This window comes from Fistularia commersonii, chromosome 18 (genome assembly GCF_037954325.1).
Source record: "Fistularia commersonii isolate RoL2024-O1a breed Wild chromosome 18, RoL_Fcom_v1.0, whole genome shotgun sequence".
Lineage (NCBI taxonomy): Eukaryota > Metazoa > Chordata > Actinopteri > Syngnathiformes > Fistulariidae > Fistularia > Fistularia commersonii.
The window spans coordinates 5,025,773-5,042,030 of record NC_141301.1 but is presented as its reverse complement, the minus strand read 5'-3'; the positions used below and the strand labels follow the sequence as shown (position 1 = coordinate 5,042,030).

Genomic DNA, 16,258 nt, shown 5'->3' with positions numbered 1-16,258 from the left:
TTATGACAGGCGTGGAAATTAATGCACATATATCTAGGAGGACACTTTATCCAGTGATGTAAAAATAAGTTACCTTGAGTTCTGACAGGTTCAGACATTGGACTTGGGTCACTCAAACCCTGGATGTTGACAGCTCGAACCATGAAAAGGTAGATGGTGTTGGGACGGAGACCTTTGACGGTAAACTGGGTGGTTTTCACATGATCGGCCACTGTTTGCCAGCTGTTGCTCACTGACTGACTGTAATGGCGGAGATTTGAGTCACGGCAAAATATTTCGCTTTAAAAATAAATTTATTCCTGTGACTTTTATTGCACAGAAAAATTAAGTCAGTGTTTGATGTTATGGGAAAAACAAACCTGAAGGCCTCTATTACAAATGAGGAAACAGGAGTCGCTCCAGCCATCCCAGATTGCCAGGATAAAGACACGCTGTTCTTGGTGACATCTGTGACCTGAGGTTTAGACGGCGGACCCGGAAGTTCATTCTCATCATGGCTTTTAATCACCGTTAGAGTCCCAGATTCTGTGATCCAACCAGCGAGAGACGGAAAAGTCAATGTTGTATCAAGTTCAAATCAACATCTAGATAAAAAAACATGGAAGCTTGAAGTATTGCTCTCCACCTTTGACCTCCAAGTAAGCGCTCCACGACGTTTCACCGCTAGAGCTGGTGGCCACGCAGGTGTAGATCCCGGAATCTGAAAGCTTGAGCACAGCAATGGACAAGTCGGCGCGTGAATGGGCACAAAATCGTTCTTTTACCGCGGTCTTTCGGGTCTTGTATATCCCGGGAGCAGTAGGAACCCCGACAGACTACTCGGGGTAGGGGTTACTTCATGAGCTGGCCCTGCACTGGCCAAATTGTGTGTCATTTCTGAGTGCCTCAAAGTGCTGACGCTAATTTCCTAATGAATTCCATTTTCTACTCACCACCCTTTCATCACTTTTCCACTCCCCCTCCGTATTTGCCCACTGTCCTGAAGACCACAACAAAGCCAGGGTAATTAATTTAGGGTGGGCTGCAGGAACCCCCCTGGACCGATGACAGCTGGCTCGTCTCTCTGTTCCTCTTAGAGCTCTTTTTTTTTTCTTTTTGGTCCCTCTGCCTTCCTTCCATTTATTAAATAACATGTCAGTGGTCGGCAGCTTTGTCAGGCATAATAGATATTCCACCGAGGCTTAAGAGTGGGGAAAAGAAGATGTGAGCTCTTTAAATTTAATCTACTCTAAATGTGTATGTGTATATGTGTGTGAGTGTGTGTGTGTGTGCATATTGTAAGTGGATACTTGTTTCTACCATACAGTTGGAGTCCTCCCAGGTCTCCGTAGATGAGCCCTGTTGGAGCTGTCATGCCACTAAGTAATAGGATCAAACTATTAAGAAAAAAAAATCAATGCTTTCTATTCATGTCTTTAAGACATTATGCTTTCGGCTGGCCATCAAAGTTTTCCTCGAGACATAAAGCTCATATCCCGCTGGGTTGGAAGCCCGAGCATCGCTGAACATACATCTCGATGACAACTTTCAGAAAACAGTGTGGTGACAAATGGTTTAACTACACCAGTCATATATGATGCATGACAACCCAGCTGTCAAAATAGATCATTTTCATTGTATTTAACTGAATTCCATACACTCAACTACGGGGGATACTGAAATCCGTGTCGAACCCCATGTGACACCAATGGTGTTTGGCTTGTCTATTACTTTTAATTTATCATACCGGCATGATCATCCAGATAGATACATTGATACAGTGGACTGTTGAAAAAGGAGCAGAGTGTTTAAAAAAAAAAAAAAATAATCTTTCAAAATGAATACATCATGTGAGGTCAGGGTGTAAAGTTTGTGGTGTTTTTCTACAGATTAATAAAAAAATTCTTGAGGTATCTGCACATCATCAAGCTCTTAAGAATATTAATTTTCAAACAGCAGACCTCTTATTTGTGGAAAATTCTGGCAACACAAGCAGAAAGAGAACAGTGTGTATCCTGCTTAAATCTCCCTTGAAATATCAGCGCGCACAGCTGGTTTGCAGCTGGCGTAGCAGGTAAAAAGAACTCGCCGTCGGCCAATGTTGTGTTACCGTGCATATACGCATGGCGTGTTTGAAATGGCAACACATGAAGCACAGGAAGGTAACTGATACCTAAAATCGGAAAGCCAGCAATAAATTATGTGTCTATAGAGAATCGTTCAGATGTTGGAAACGGGGAGTCGTTTACCTCGATGTTCTTGATCTGAAGGCTGCCGAGCTCTTGCAGGGACATGCGAGGATCCTTTCCCAGCAAACTAATCCCGTCTTTCAGCCAGCTGATTGAAGGGATGGGGTCTCCGGATGCTTGGCACTTCAGCAAAGCCACGCTGTCCACCCCTAACGTTTGATTGGATGGGCCTTGGCGAATAATGGGCGGTGGTCTGTCTGTGAGCACTGTGATACAGAAATTAATCATACAGTTTGAAAATGAGCTTTTGCAGAAACCCATGCAGCATTTTAAAATTTTTACATGATTGATAATCTACCCGTAACACATCTTAACAAAGCGGCCCCGTTTGAGTGAGCTGGTCGTGGATGTGGGGATCGATCATATTGAAGATTATTTTCTCTACAGGTCTTTTTATTGCACCACAGAACAATGACTATATCCTATATTTCCAGGAAGCAGGGCAGGAACAGCTGAGTAGTGTTTTCTCGTTTCATTGATGTGGCAGATGGATGCTAAGCAGTTTCCAGTTACTGCCTGGGTAGTCTTATTTTTATACACTACTCTAGACTTTGTGGTACAGTTTGGCGGGAGGCTCTTGCCTTGAGTCAGTGTGTGGTTTAGATAAATACTTCATTATGTGCAATGGGTAGCACTGTAATAGGTGAATTTTTAAATACTAAATAATACACTGAAACAACCTCGCCATAAAAGTAGAGGATATAAATGCAGTTATTTCAAGTGCTTGTTTGTTAACCAGCTAGCGCCTGTCCCTCTGACCTTACAATATCACTGAGTGCACCCAGCAGTTGCTGACAACTCTATAGAGACGCATCATTCAAAATTAGAGGATTTAATTTCAGATTCTCAAAACAGTCTCACTAGGTTTCTACCTACAGCTCATGGGGGGAAAAGTTAAAGCTGATGTTCAGAAACTTACACAATTTGTACGATGTGGATTGAAATGCTCCTAAAAAATAAAAATAAATAAAAGTTTGACGCACAGTAGTTTACAGTAGTATTTCTCATGAAACCTAAACTAAATAAAGATGTGATTATCTGGATCGTCACAATATAAAAATTTTGATTGAGGACCTCTTTGGAAGGTTTAATCACTGGAATTATCTGGGAATAAGAAAACAATGAGCTTATAATATGTATATGTTCACACACATATATCTTCTTCTTCTTCTTCTTCTTTCGGCTTTTCCCGTCAGGGGTCGCCACAGCGAGTCAACTTTCTCCATCTAACCCTATTCTCTGTATCTTCCTCTCTCACACCAACTACCTTCATATCCTCTCTCACACACATATATATAATATATATATTACATCCATAGAGCGAGAGTATGGTAAAATAAATACCTTTATTGCTATAATTTAACATTTTTTTTAACATCTCAGCCATCAAACACGTTAGTTAAGTTTTAATTTCAGTTAATTGTTAAAACTGAGCTTAATTCAATTTATCAAAATTAATTGGATTTCATCGGCAAAGAGAGCCAGTGGGCTCCCTCCGTGAAATAGTCGGTATGTCAAAGGTGATCTAGGAGAAGGTTAGCATCGTAGCATGCTGGCAGCTTATATATTTGGAGCCGAAAAACGTGGACTCCCTTTGGCATCACAGAACTCACATTAATTAGAAGGTATGGATTAATGATGTCAGACCTGCAGGGGCTAATTACAAAGTCTACCTTGGTAACCTTTCTACACATTATCACACCCTTGTTTCCACCCCTAATTTCTCTCTCGCAGCTACATCTGACAAAGAGAAATGATTCCTTGTAAAGCTCTTCTGCACTCACCACCGCCCCTCAGATCGGGTCAGAGATGAGAACACCGACACAAGTTAACCGTAATAAATTTTGAACCAAAACAGATACATCACTAGCATTAATCGAACTTCAAATATTTATTTTGAAGAGAACGCCAAATGTGATTCATGAAGTAAAAGTCGAATTAAAGCTCCGGCCAGCGATGCCCTTTCCAACAGTCTCGGAGAGGTTTTCCTCGACTGCCAGTTTCATCTGAGAAGTAAACGCAACGTAAAAACCACGATTCTCGAAAAAAAAAAAAAAAAAAAAAAAAAAAAAAGAGGACATTGAGAGGATGGAATAATCATCACGGCAAAAATCATTATGGCATAAATAAACAAACTTTTAACACGCAGGGGGATCAATGTTCACGGGCATCCAGCGTTAATTTTCATACTTGTTGCTTATGAACATGTAGATTTCTGGATTATCTGAATATTTGGACGGCATTCTGGAATGCTGATGACAAATCTCTAAATTCCTGGTGATTAATACTTTGGATCGGTCCCAGTCACACCTGCTCACTATGCCTTCACCTGCTACCGTTTAAAAACCCTCTTTACCTGTGGAATGTTCCAATCAGATGTCAGGAACATACCACAGGTTTCCAGCTCTTTTGACGCTCCTGCCCTGACGTGTAGACGGAATGGAATCCGGGACGACTGTGATTTACGAAAAAAAAAAAAAAAAAAAATCGAGGTTAATGAGGTAAAACTTAGATATTGCAAAGAGAACACGAGTAAATCCCTTTGCTTACGATCATCGGTTTCTCTTATACGAATCTTAAAATCGTCGCTTGGAATCGGGTGTTGATGAGCCTCATGTACAGTAAATGTTGATGGCATGTGAGATTGACAGAGGGAGGAGGGAAGGATCTACTGTGGCCTTGGCTTTTCTGGATCAAGAATTTCTCATTACCGATCTCCTTGAACTACAGCAGACTGTTGTTGAGGCTCGGTGCAGTAAATCACAGGAAGACTGCTGCAGGTGTGGCCATGACCTCACCCTGGCCTCGCGGTACTCTTCCCCGCTCTCCCCTTCGCTTCTTTTTTAGACCTTACTCACACTTGTCGTTTTCACACGCTTCATCTTACACATTATCAAGGAGAATGAAACTAACCTTAACTGTCAATGTCAATGCGTTAATCTAAAAAAATAAAATAAAATAGATAAATAAATCCGAAACACACCCTATCAGAGAAAACACATTTGAATTTCTGTTTCAAGTAAAATGTAAAAAAAAAAAAAAAAAAAAAAAAAAAGGCCTCCTGTGGTGCTTTTAATCATTCTGCTAGCAGGTACTTCAGTAGACATATGGATGGTCATCAATCTTGCCATCACAATAGCCGAGCAGATTAGATGCTCCCACACCTCGCAGGACCACATAATTCATTCCACAGAAAACCATTGTCACTCACTCACTCAATCATGCCCCATTTTTTTTCCTCACCATCTCTTTCTCTTTCTCCTTCTCCCACTGAACCAAATGTTGATCATTAAACTTGAAGGAACTCAAGGGCAGCGCTTTATTTCTTCTCCAAAATGAGAAGTAAGGATGTTTGATTAAATTGCATCCGAAAAAAAAAGGAAGAAAGAGATACATCCAAAGAAATGGGGAATGCGCAGCTTAAATATTGTCACTCAATGGCTTCTCTTTAAGAAATCTTAAAAAGTGATTTTTTTCATTATTGTGTTCCTGTGATTTGAAATTATTCCTAAATTAACTGGAGGCCAAATGAAAGACTGGATAGATGCCCCAGATAAACATAAATCCATCCATCCATCCATCTATCCATCCATCCATCCATCCATCCATCCATCCATCCATCCATCCATCCATCCATCCATCCATCCATCCATCCATCCATCCATCTATCCGTCATCTACCGCTTTTCCTGCACTTAGGCTCGCCAGTCGGCAGACGATCACAGTAAAAGTTTACTTTTTTTTTTTTTTTTAAAACCATGATTAACCAAATGCATTTGGTTTCCAGTCAAACAGTTGGTGAGCTTAAACATTAAATGAACATCCACACCAGTTTCACCGCAGAGCAGTCTCAAGCTCATCTGCTGGCACCGAAAAAAAATCTGGGGTGCTACTTCTTCCCCCTCACCATCTGTGACCTCCAGTTGAGCCTTGGCGAGAATGCTGCCTGCCACGGTCAGGGCCTGGCAGATGTAATAACCAGCATCTGTCCTCTGCACAGATGAGATGGTGAGGTCCCCGCCGGGAGACACTGAGAAGCGACTGTTGGGCTGCTGGGGTTGGTTGGGAAAAAGCAAATTCTGCGGGGGGAAGAACAAACAACCAATTAGTGACCAGGCGGATTAACTACAATTACAAAATAGTCACTCGCAATCACTAACATGCAAGAATATATGCTCAGGGACACACAGTTGAAGCGTCTGTGTGAATACCCTAATTTCCGGACTATCGAGTGCACCTGAATGTACGCCGCACAGGCTAAAAATAAATGAATACATGTATGTGTACATATTTAGGCCACACTTGTCTATAAGCCACAGGTGTCCACATTGTAATATGAGATATTTACACACAAAGATGTTACACAGAAACATTTTTTTTTTTAACTTTTAATTAAATACATACCGGTAACATCCATAAATACATACTGGAAATGCTTTTATTCCGTACAGTGCCTATAACACAGCTGATTGATAGATTAATAATAAATAACACAAGGAAAAGTCCATCTATCCATTTTCTATCCTCGCTTTGTCCTACTCCAGTTGGTCACTACCTTTGTCTTCCTCCTGAGCACTAAAACTAAAAAAGGTGTCTTCTTCGGTGTTGCAACCGAACAGTTTCAGAATTTCACAGTAATTTTTATTGGTCTAATGTGACGAGGCTAAAGGTTTTTGTTCAAAGCATGTGATAAAAAAGCGGCTTAAAAAAGTCCAGAAATTACAGTGATTTTATTTATCGCTTTGTTAAGGAACTACAGGACTGTCTCAGAAAATTAGAATATTGTGATAAAGTTCTTTTTCTTCTATGCAATTACAAAAACAAAAATGTCATACATTCTGGATTCATTACAAATCAACTGAAATACTGCAAGCCTTGTATTATTTTAATATTGCTGATTATGGCTTACATCTTACGAAAACTCAAAAGTCGTATCTCAAAATATATGAATATAAGTAATTTTTGTTTTTTTAATCGCATCACAGAAGATAAAGAACTTTATCACAATACTCTAGTTTTCTGAGACAGTCCTGTATAAGAGAAGCATAGCATATATGTAGCATATCTGCGTTAAATAAAGTGTCATGAGACAACTCTTGTAATTTGACTTGACTTTACTCGACTGAGCTTATTTTTACTTATCAATTCCAATATTTTATCTCGGCCAATTTTCATCTGGTGAATCACTTTTTTTCCCCCTATAATTCCCAAAGGTAAATGGCAAATACGTTAGCTGAATTTAATTACGCTCAATCACTTTAGTGCAACAAATTACGTTGTTTTTTTCTAATAGGGGTTAGCACATCTGCAGCACATGAGAGTAGCATACTCCATTATCCTCAAGCATGGAAAAAATGTTTTTTGTCACTATATTAGTGTCATTAATTAACCTCAATTTGTTCCCCAAACAAAATCCTTCTTACATTTAACACGTTAATGTCGGACGGTATCGAACGGCGAGACGATCGAAACTTTATTTTCCGAAGCGTCCTCTTTAATGACAGCGTGAGACGCGCGTTCCGCAGTCACAGTTATTCATTATTCCTGAGTAATAAGCTTCAAGTCGTTGGCTACGTGGGTGAATATTTCACCAAACGATTACGCGAACTTGTAAGTATGTGTCTCACTTTTGTTTACTCTTCCAAAAAGAACCTTGCCGTAATTGTCGGCCCGCGGGCCTTATGCTTGTACGTGTGTGTTTGAACCTTAGCCAAAGCTCAATCATATCTCTGTCTCATCTACAAGCCCCGACTGGCTCCTAATTGGCACTGTTGTTAAATGTTGTGAGGACACCCAGGTTTTTGAATGGGTTATCTGCTTGAGTGAGGAATAGGATTGTTCTTATCTGTGAAGGGTCATGGGAGACCTATTAGCACTTTGCCAGGCACACTGTTGCTTGGCGGCTCTGCAGAACAAAGGGGCATTTGTGTGTCTACGGTAAAGATACTGACGGCAGATACAGTGTACCTTGAAGTACCCTGTCTACGTGCGTGAGCCAAGAGAATGCAAACACCATTGAACATCGATTGGACTAGATACAAAGCGGATAATCGAAGTCGCTGATTAAATGAACGATGCACTTTAGCTATTGGACGATCACGGAGAGAGGGGGTTTTTACCTGACTTCCTTCCTTCTGCCAGAACACGGCGGGCTGAGGGTTTCCTTTGGTTTCACATGGAAACGTGGCCGTACGGCCTTGCGCCACGATTTGGTCCCTTGGACGGATGACAAACTGAGGTGCAGCTGGAGTCAAAGAGTACAAAAAAAGAACGAAGGCATCAGCAGCGCCGCTGGGCAAAACGAAGCCAAATATCAGTGTCGAGGATAATTGGGGATGTCAAGCAAAAATGAGCAATATACCACATGATCAAATCAAAATGGGAGTGCCGTACAGAGCTTCCATGCAGCGCAACATCTGTCTGTCTTCCCGATGGCTCTGAATGCCAATGACTATCATTGCCATGGTAACCAGTTTGGCCATTCATCCAGGTGAGGCTGTGGCTGAATGAATGACAGTCACATTGACAGTGACATAGTGTCATTTTGATCTGAGACAACACATAGGCACGACCATGCCCAGGGAACATACACAGTTATGAACAGGTGACAGACCGGGTTGATTGAGTCTGACTTGTATCTGTAAGCATGTCATTAAATTAATATTGGGATAAAATGGCCAATATTGGGATAAAATGGCCAAGTGTGTATCAAAAACAAGTACATTTACGCTTGCCCCTATCCAGCAAGGGATGTAAGAAAAATGCGATATTGGCTCGAAATCGCAGACTTAAGCTGTCTCGGACAATGTTTACGGCTTCATCTGAAACAGCGGCGGTTTCCAAACACCTGCAGTGCGGACAAGTAAGTCAGGACAAGTCTGGAGTAAAGTGACTGACACCCTACCAGACACAGGGTAATAACAAAGGGTTTTACAGATTAGATAAAGCCGTGCTGCTGCACAGCGCTGCCTCCGCTTCACTCTCAGAAAGGTGGATTTGAACTACACCATACCAACAAAATGCACAACAAATTGTCTTTCCAAGTAACGTTACCAAAATGAGAAAAATAATTACTAAACATATATGACCAATATTTCCTTTCCCAAAGTGAGCCTCTTACTTTAGATTTCAACTTTAGTTTTTTACTGTATATTACATGAGATGCAAGTAAACGCCTCTGATAAGAGTGTCCCATCTGGCAAAACAACCAAGAATAACTTTACATGACATCGGGTTCATGTACTGTCTGGGTAAACAACTACGAGTCTGCACTCTTAGAATGGTATAAAGAGTTGAGATTAGAACAGAACAATAATTATTTCTGCTGCAAAACAAATGTATCTAAAGATATACGTACCTAGAGAAACAAACCGCTTGACCCGAGACACATGTCTGGGTCATTTTTGAACCGATTCAACATCATTTTCTTTTCCTTTTTATAGGTGGAGAAGGAAAATGTAAAATGCAGGCGTTGATAAACATTTATCGGAAATCAAATGGGCATAAAAACATTACGATTACACTGCAGCATCTTTGCCTCTTTTCTGTGTCTTTTGATTTCTCTGTAAGTCATCTAGCTGACAAGCCAGCTGGTTTCAGTAAGGCCAAACTCATTCCCGTTTGGCAAGTTTCTCCATGTAATCCCTTTTTGGGGGTGTGTATTTGTCAAAGATACACACATTTGGGAATGGTACAGATGGCTACAGATTTACAGCCTTCCCCCTTCGGCCTTCTGCAGCTCGGATATCTTGTGGCTCTCAGAGCTGGGCCTGATACAGGGCTCCTAAATCATGCTCTGGCAAGAGCTCAGTTTCCTCCCCCTCCCCTCGCTTCCATCCTACACACTGTATTTCTAACCGCTCGCCGAAAATATAAAATATAACACCTTAAAGGATATTCCCTATAGCTGCTATAGCTGCCATAATGAAAGAGTGTTCTCTTTCACTTCCTCATTAACTCTTGGGATTCATGGATGCCTTTTCATTTCTATACACCGTCTACATATTCAACTTTATATTTATCTCAGTAAACGCAGTTAAACCCTCGTCATTTATTTGATTTAATAAAAAAAAGCAAGTCTGAGCGGACTGTTGATACTCACTGTCAGAAACAGACAGTTTTGACTTCAAGTCATTGTAAGGTTTGGCACAATGTTTGATTGTTAATCTTTTAAATGTTGGGTAAGGCAAAATCCAAGGCCAAACTGGAAGACTTTTAACGGATAAAATCTGTGGTTTTACATATTCCTGGAGACAACCCTGTGCCTTTTTATCTCTCCTATTATCAATCTTATGTTTTATCTTAAATGACATTCAAAATCTAATAACAAACTGCAAGCAAAAAACAATTAAAATAAAAAAAAAAAAAGGTGTGTGGAATGGCTCAAAAAAAACATAGATCAAAAAAACAACAACTGTGTGGCTCTGGGCTAACTTTGACTGTTTTGATTCGGAGACCCTTAATGACATGTGAGAAGACCCTTCCTGTCTCCTCCAAAGAAAACACGCGATCAGGTGCCCATATTTAATTCATAGCAAGTCACGGGCGCTCGGCTTGGAGGAAGCTCAGCGAAGCTACAGCGAGAAGAACGAACGGACAAAGAGTGTGACATCCATTCATCTCAAACACATTCCACGCTTCCTTTAAATCCCACGTTCAATCATATTTTATTCAGAAGTCGACAGCAATTACCGCCTCTACCCACAGGCAGGGTGAATGTGTAATTTCCGCTACTTTCTTAGAAGTTGACAGTTTGACAATCGTCTAACAATCACTGCTGTTTTGGCAACTCGTGTACTGCCACTGAGGCAGTGCCTGGTGTTGCCAAGCCTGTCATGACACACGCTTCTGCCATTTCCTTCTCACTCTTCATTGTCCTGCTACATACATCTCATTACTCCAGGCCCTGAATATCTCCTGTCAAATAACGCACCTTTCTCTCCAGATGCCCATTTAAACTCGCAAACTAAAACAACAGAACAGCCTAACTGTATCAAATTGGCTCCCGCCTTGACCTTTTCTCAATCTACAGGGAAATAAAATGAGATTCAAGGCTTCGCGTTGGAAAGAAAGACTGAGGCCTGTCCAAAACAAACAGATCCTTGCTTTCTGTTCCAGAGATTCACAGATGGCCTCAAGATATGCAAGTTAAACACTTCCCGGGCCACATGAGATGACAAAGTCTGAGACTTCCAGACAGCCAGCCTCATCTCCCTCAACGCAAGACTGAGAATTGACAAGAAAAAAACTTTTGCTCTGAGCTGCGCTGGTGATGAAATTATTAGGGAGGCTGAAGTTGATAAATCTTAGCTGTAGCTCGTCGCTGAAGACAACTATGTAGCAGCTGCATCAGCAGGTGGTTCAGATCTGATGTAAGTGACATAAAAACTGACAAAAGACGAATGTGCCGTTGGCAAAGAAAATATTTGGCATATTTTTCAGCTACTGCATTCCATTATCTAAATTAATTTTAAATATTCTGCTATAAGAATTCCCCCCCGGGTTGAACGCGAGGGAGACTTATTGTCGATGCCATATGCATGAAATAAAGTCGTCCAGGTGCACGCCGCAGTCTGTTCTTTGGGGGTTCTTTTAAAATGTATTATTGAAATATAAAGGTGTTGAATATTTTAAGATTGCACGGATATTCATAAAAGCACAGGGGAAACACCACGTGATCAAACACCCGTATTAGTCGAATATACGTATGTTAAAGCGACGGCGATGTTATGTCAAGCAGTCAGATGTGGAGGTGTATGGGCATGCAGGATGAAGTCAAATCAGGATGGTACTTACCCACATTGCGATCTGGAGACACAACAATGGAGGAGTGGATATACAAAAAAAAAGGATAAATAAAAGAAATAAATAAATAAATTAGCAGACAGACCCAAAGAAAACATATATAACAACAACAAAAAAAAAAAAAAAAATGAAAAGTCAGAATGAATGACATGTTGTGTTGGAACCAACATATTCTGGCACAGTAAGCAGGGCAGAGATGGTGCAGTAGCCTTTGACAGTTGAATTGATCAGGTAAGGCATCTTCACTCCACATGCAGTCAAGTTTACGCGCCCCCTGGTGGCCACATGTCTCCAATTGCATTATATTTTCTGTGGAGGCAACCAGAGATACAGCACCAGACCTTCTCTGTCTGCTTAAATGAAATCCAAAACTCCATGGGTGTGTGTTTTTGATATCAAAATGAAGCCGTTTTCTCCCTTGTTAATGATTAGAGCAGAAAGGGAACACGAAATATCATGTAAAAAAAAAAAGGGGACATATGGGTTTCAAATCTTCAGAAAACCACACTCTGGCAAAAAGATTTTTGTCAGAGGTGTCGGTGTGTTTTGAATGTTAACAAAAACATTGAGGTATAAATCTAAAGAAACCAACTTCCGAAAAGACCTCGTTTCACCTCCCGCTGGACCCCTGTGTTGCATTAAAGCGCTCCACTGAGAGCTTAAACATATGAGTTTAATGGGAAGAAGAGTGGTGAAAATAGCGAAAATTATGGTTACAATGTTTTTATTAACCTTGCAAACCCCAGGTGTGTGATTGGCGGTGTGGACCAGTAATCTGTGAAATGGCTTTGCTGACTGTCTGATTACAGTAAGGCGAGGTAATGCAGCTAGCAGACCGCTACGGCAGCGAAAAAGGGTGGCAGCGTGTGTCAATTCTGCACCCGGATGTTTAATAATTTAGCAGATTCATAGACTGCCTATGTCTCTCTCGGCTTCGGGAGCCGATTTCGTGAAATTCCATTTGGGTAAAAGAGACCCTGTGGAGGAAACTTGAAAGCCCGGACCTCGTTTCTGTGACTGTAACCTCAGCGAGTCATGACTTCTTTATCCGTCGCCCGCTGCTAACCCCATGTGAAAAAATAACAACAGTTCATACCTCTGACCGTGAGTGTGGCCGAGGCCTCCAGCTTGCCCACGCGGTTCTCCGCCACGCACGTGAGCGTGCCCTCATCGCTGACGGAGGCCTTCTTTATCCTCAGCACATAGTCGTCCTTGTCATATTTGATTTCATATCTGTTGGCAAAGATGTAACATTAAGAAACCCGATTTAATGTTTAGCTATAAATGTAAATGGCATACATTTCCCAAGAAAAAAAAAAAAAAAAAAAACTGCGATGAATAACAAATGCGCCCATATTTCATCCATTCATGTCGAACCGTCTGGTGTGCATTTCGTCCTCTTTCTTTAGGTGCTGAAAACACAACTGTTCATTCAGACAAATGGAGATTGAAACGAGGATTTATCACTCCACGGTGACTCTGGAGGTGTGCAGGCAGTCGGAACCACCACAGCTTAATCAATATTCGTGGCGATGTTTGTGTGTGTGTGTGCATGTGTGTGTGTTTGTGTTAAACATGCACTTCCAATGCATCCTCATTATATATGAATTTCAAATCCAAATAAGGGCCCACCAAGGTAAGATTTCTTTTTAATTCCCCGTGCAGTAATTAAATGTCTGTTTTTACATTTTCAGATGGCTGCCAGAACAGCCTGAATTAATTCCATGGAAGTTGACAGGGGAAAGATGCTGGCACGTTGATTGGTTTTCAATGAAGGGCTTGGAAAATACCATGGTGACATTGTGGTGGGGCTACATGTCAGCCTGACCAGCCCCAAAGGTTCATGCTTTCACTTGAAAACTAGTGTAGTGTTTAATTTATTTATTCTTTTTTTTTTTTTTTTTTTTTTTAAAGAGCTAAACTTGTCTAGAAGTACCATAATCCATTTGAAAATGAATGAAGGGTTAGTCTTTTTATTATGAGCAGGTAAACAAAGCCTGGAAACTTGTTTGACAATCAAACTGCAGTTAATGATTAACTTGAGGTATTTTTACTGTATTGATGCCACATTTCAGTATAACTTTCAGAGGAAAATGACGTAAAAGGGGCGCCACAGTGGCGCGATACTTAGCGGTCCTGCCTCCCTCGTTTTATTCTGTAAAAAGGCCTTTCTGAGTGGAGTTTGCATGTTCTTCCCATGTCTCTGTGGATTTCCTCCAGACGAACAAAATCATGCAGAAGTAAATGCCCATATGTATGAATGAGCGGCTTGTTGTCTCTATATGTGTTGGTTGGTCTAGGTTGTCTCCCGTCTCGTGCCCAATGACGGCTGGGATAGGCTCCAGTACCCCTGACCCTGAATGCAGGATAAGTGAAAATGAATGAATGAATGAATGAATGGACGAATGAAGGAAAAATTTACAATTTCTTTTGATGTTTTGCCTCTTGTCTTATGAAAGGACATAGATTGTCTTCCATAAAATAGAGTTGTTGTTTTTTTTTTTTACTCTTTGAAGGATTTGAGAATAATATATTTCATACAGTAATTGCATTGGGTGAGAAATTATGGTTTGGAGCTATATGTTCTGAAGTGCATTTATGGTATTTTACGGTACATTTCCCTCAGAGCAGAACAACGAGCAGCTGGAAAACTAATCTCTCCTGTCTATCCCTTCTTTTTTGTCTGCTGTTATGACATTTCCTGAGAAAGCATTCAAAGGCAGCTTTATTGGGGAGGTACATTCCTCAGCTTTGACTGCCAGTTCCACCTTTCCACACAGGTACTTAAGGAACCATAATGATTATTTGAAAGAGTCATGACTGAATGCTTTGTTCTAGTCAGAGGGGATGTACAGTTCACGTAATGGAAGGGTGGGTTGGGGGGGCTGTGAATAAGGCATTTACTGTGGAAACCAGGAGTGGCGTCGCAGAAAATGAGACAGCACCTTATGGGATAAGCCCGGTGTCAGCTGAAAAACAAGGAAGCTAACGGAAAATGGCAACACCCTGAGCTACAGCCAGGACGACCTGCACTCCTGACTCGACTCTCAACAAGAGGAGCGGCAGATTAACAAAGACAAACAGGGCTCGGGGAGCTCAGCATGGCTTAATATCAAACAGCGGTAGGCGTATATCTGAAAGTGAAGAGGATTGCGCAATGTGCAATGTTTCTCCTTTGAGAGAAACATTGGCTCTATTTTTGCAATATCTGGCCATGTAGCCCACTGCCATTATTCAGCTTTTTTTTTTTTTTTTTTAATTTGTTCCCGTGCAATCTCATGAGCTTTTTGAGAAAACACACAAGTAAAACGTTGATTATCAACAGCGGCGTTTTAATTGAGTTGTCTAATCCATTAATACTGGAAAAATAAAAGTCCTTTCAGCCCTCCTGTGAAGCTTATTAGTTTTGCAAGTACTCAAAGAAAAGTTTAGTCCAATATGTACACATGTGAGCTGATTTGACATTTTTGAAAGGATTTATATGAGGTAAAGTAAAGGTTCTTTCATCACTATGAGTTAAATCGTGTGGAAACAAATATCGTACTACGCTACAGCTCTATAGCGTTTGACAGATAGCTGACAAAATACACGGATTTGCTGAGCATTGACTTCATCTCTGATTTTCTCCTTGGCAAAGAGGAAAACAGTCGTTGGCCATCTGCATGACTGACTTCTTGCGGCGCAGAGAACTGTGTATGCACATTCTGAACAACACCCTTTTTGTTCTCGGGCCTGTCCGCATCAATCTGTTATAAGAGAACCTCGGCCTCGTCCATGACTTATTGGTCGGAAACGCGAGTCCAATCAATATATAATCAACTTCCTATATGGAATCAGATGACAGGACGAGTGGAAATACTCAGGGAGACGAGGTACTTGCGGCCGTATGCACGTGTAAATAGACAAAAAAAGGGGGAACAGTAGCTCTTTTTGAAACTGGATTGGGGAGTAGAGTTCTGTTCTCTATTAAAGGAGGAATGTAATTGCACATGTAGAAGGCCCATGGAAAGGATAGCAGAGCCAAGTTCATTCTGTTGGACTCTTTTTACCGAAAACAAAAAGTCTTTCTGTATATACACACAGGCAAACAGATGTGCATGTGCGTGCATGTACACACACACTCATACACATACACATACACAAACAAGACAGAATATACAATCATCCAGCAGACATCTACATAGAGTCATTCAGTCTGCAGGAAGATGAGGAGTGATGGGAATGTAA

At 41.0% G+C, this 16,258-nt stretch overlaps 1 protein-coding gene across 8 annotated transcripts in view; it reads right to left on the bottom strand.

Annotated features, from left to right (window-relative positions):
* Positions 1 to 16,258, bottom strand: part of robo2 (roundabout, axon guidance receptor, homolog 2 (Drosophila)) — a 286,436-nt gene that overhangs the window by 38,576 nt on the left and 231,602 nt on the right. For 6 of the 8 annotated variants that reach the window (XM_086164710.1, XM_086164716.1, XM_086164712.1 and 3 more), the window contains exons 6-13: positions 13,128 to 13,264; positions 12,023 to 12,034; positions 8,347 to 8,471; positions 6,135 to 6,306; positions 2,229 to 2,434; positions 626 to 707; positions 360 to 525; positions 74 to 240 (exon numbers count right to left, since the gene is read on the bottom strand). In XM_086164710.1, coding sequence (XP_086020836.1) covers positions 74 to 240; positions 360 to 525; positions 626 to 707; positions 2,229 to 2,434; positions 6,135 to 6,306; positions 8,347 to 8,471; positions 12,023 to 12,034; positions 13,128 to 13,264 — 1,067 coding nt within the window. The remainder of the gene's footprint in view (positions 1 to 73; positions 241 to 359; positions 526 to 625; positions 708 to 2,228; positions 2,435 to 6,134; positions 6,307 to 8,346; positions 8,472 to 12,022; positions 12,035 to 13,127; positions 13,265 to 16,258) is intronic. The other 2 variants (XM_086164711.1, XM_086164715.1) reach the window with 1 other exon arrangement.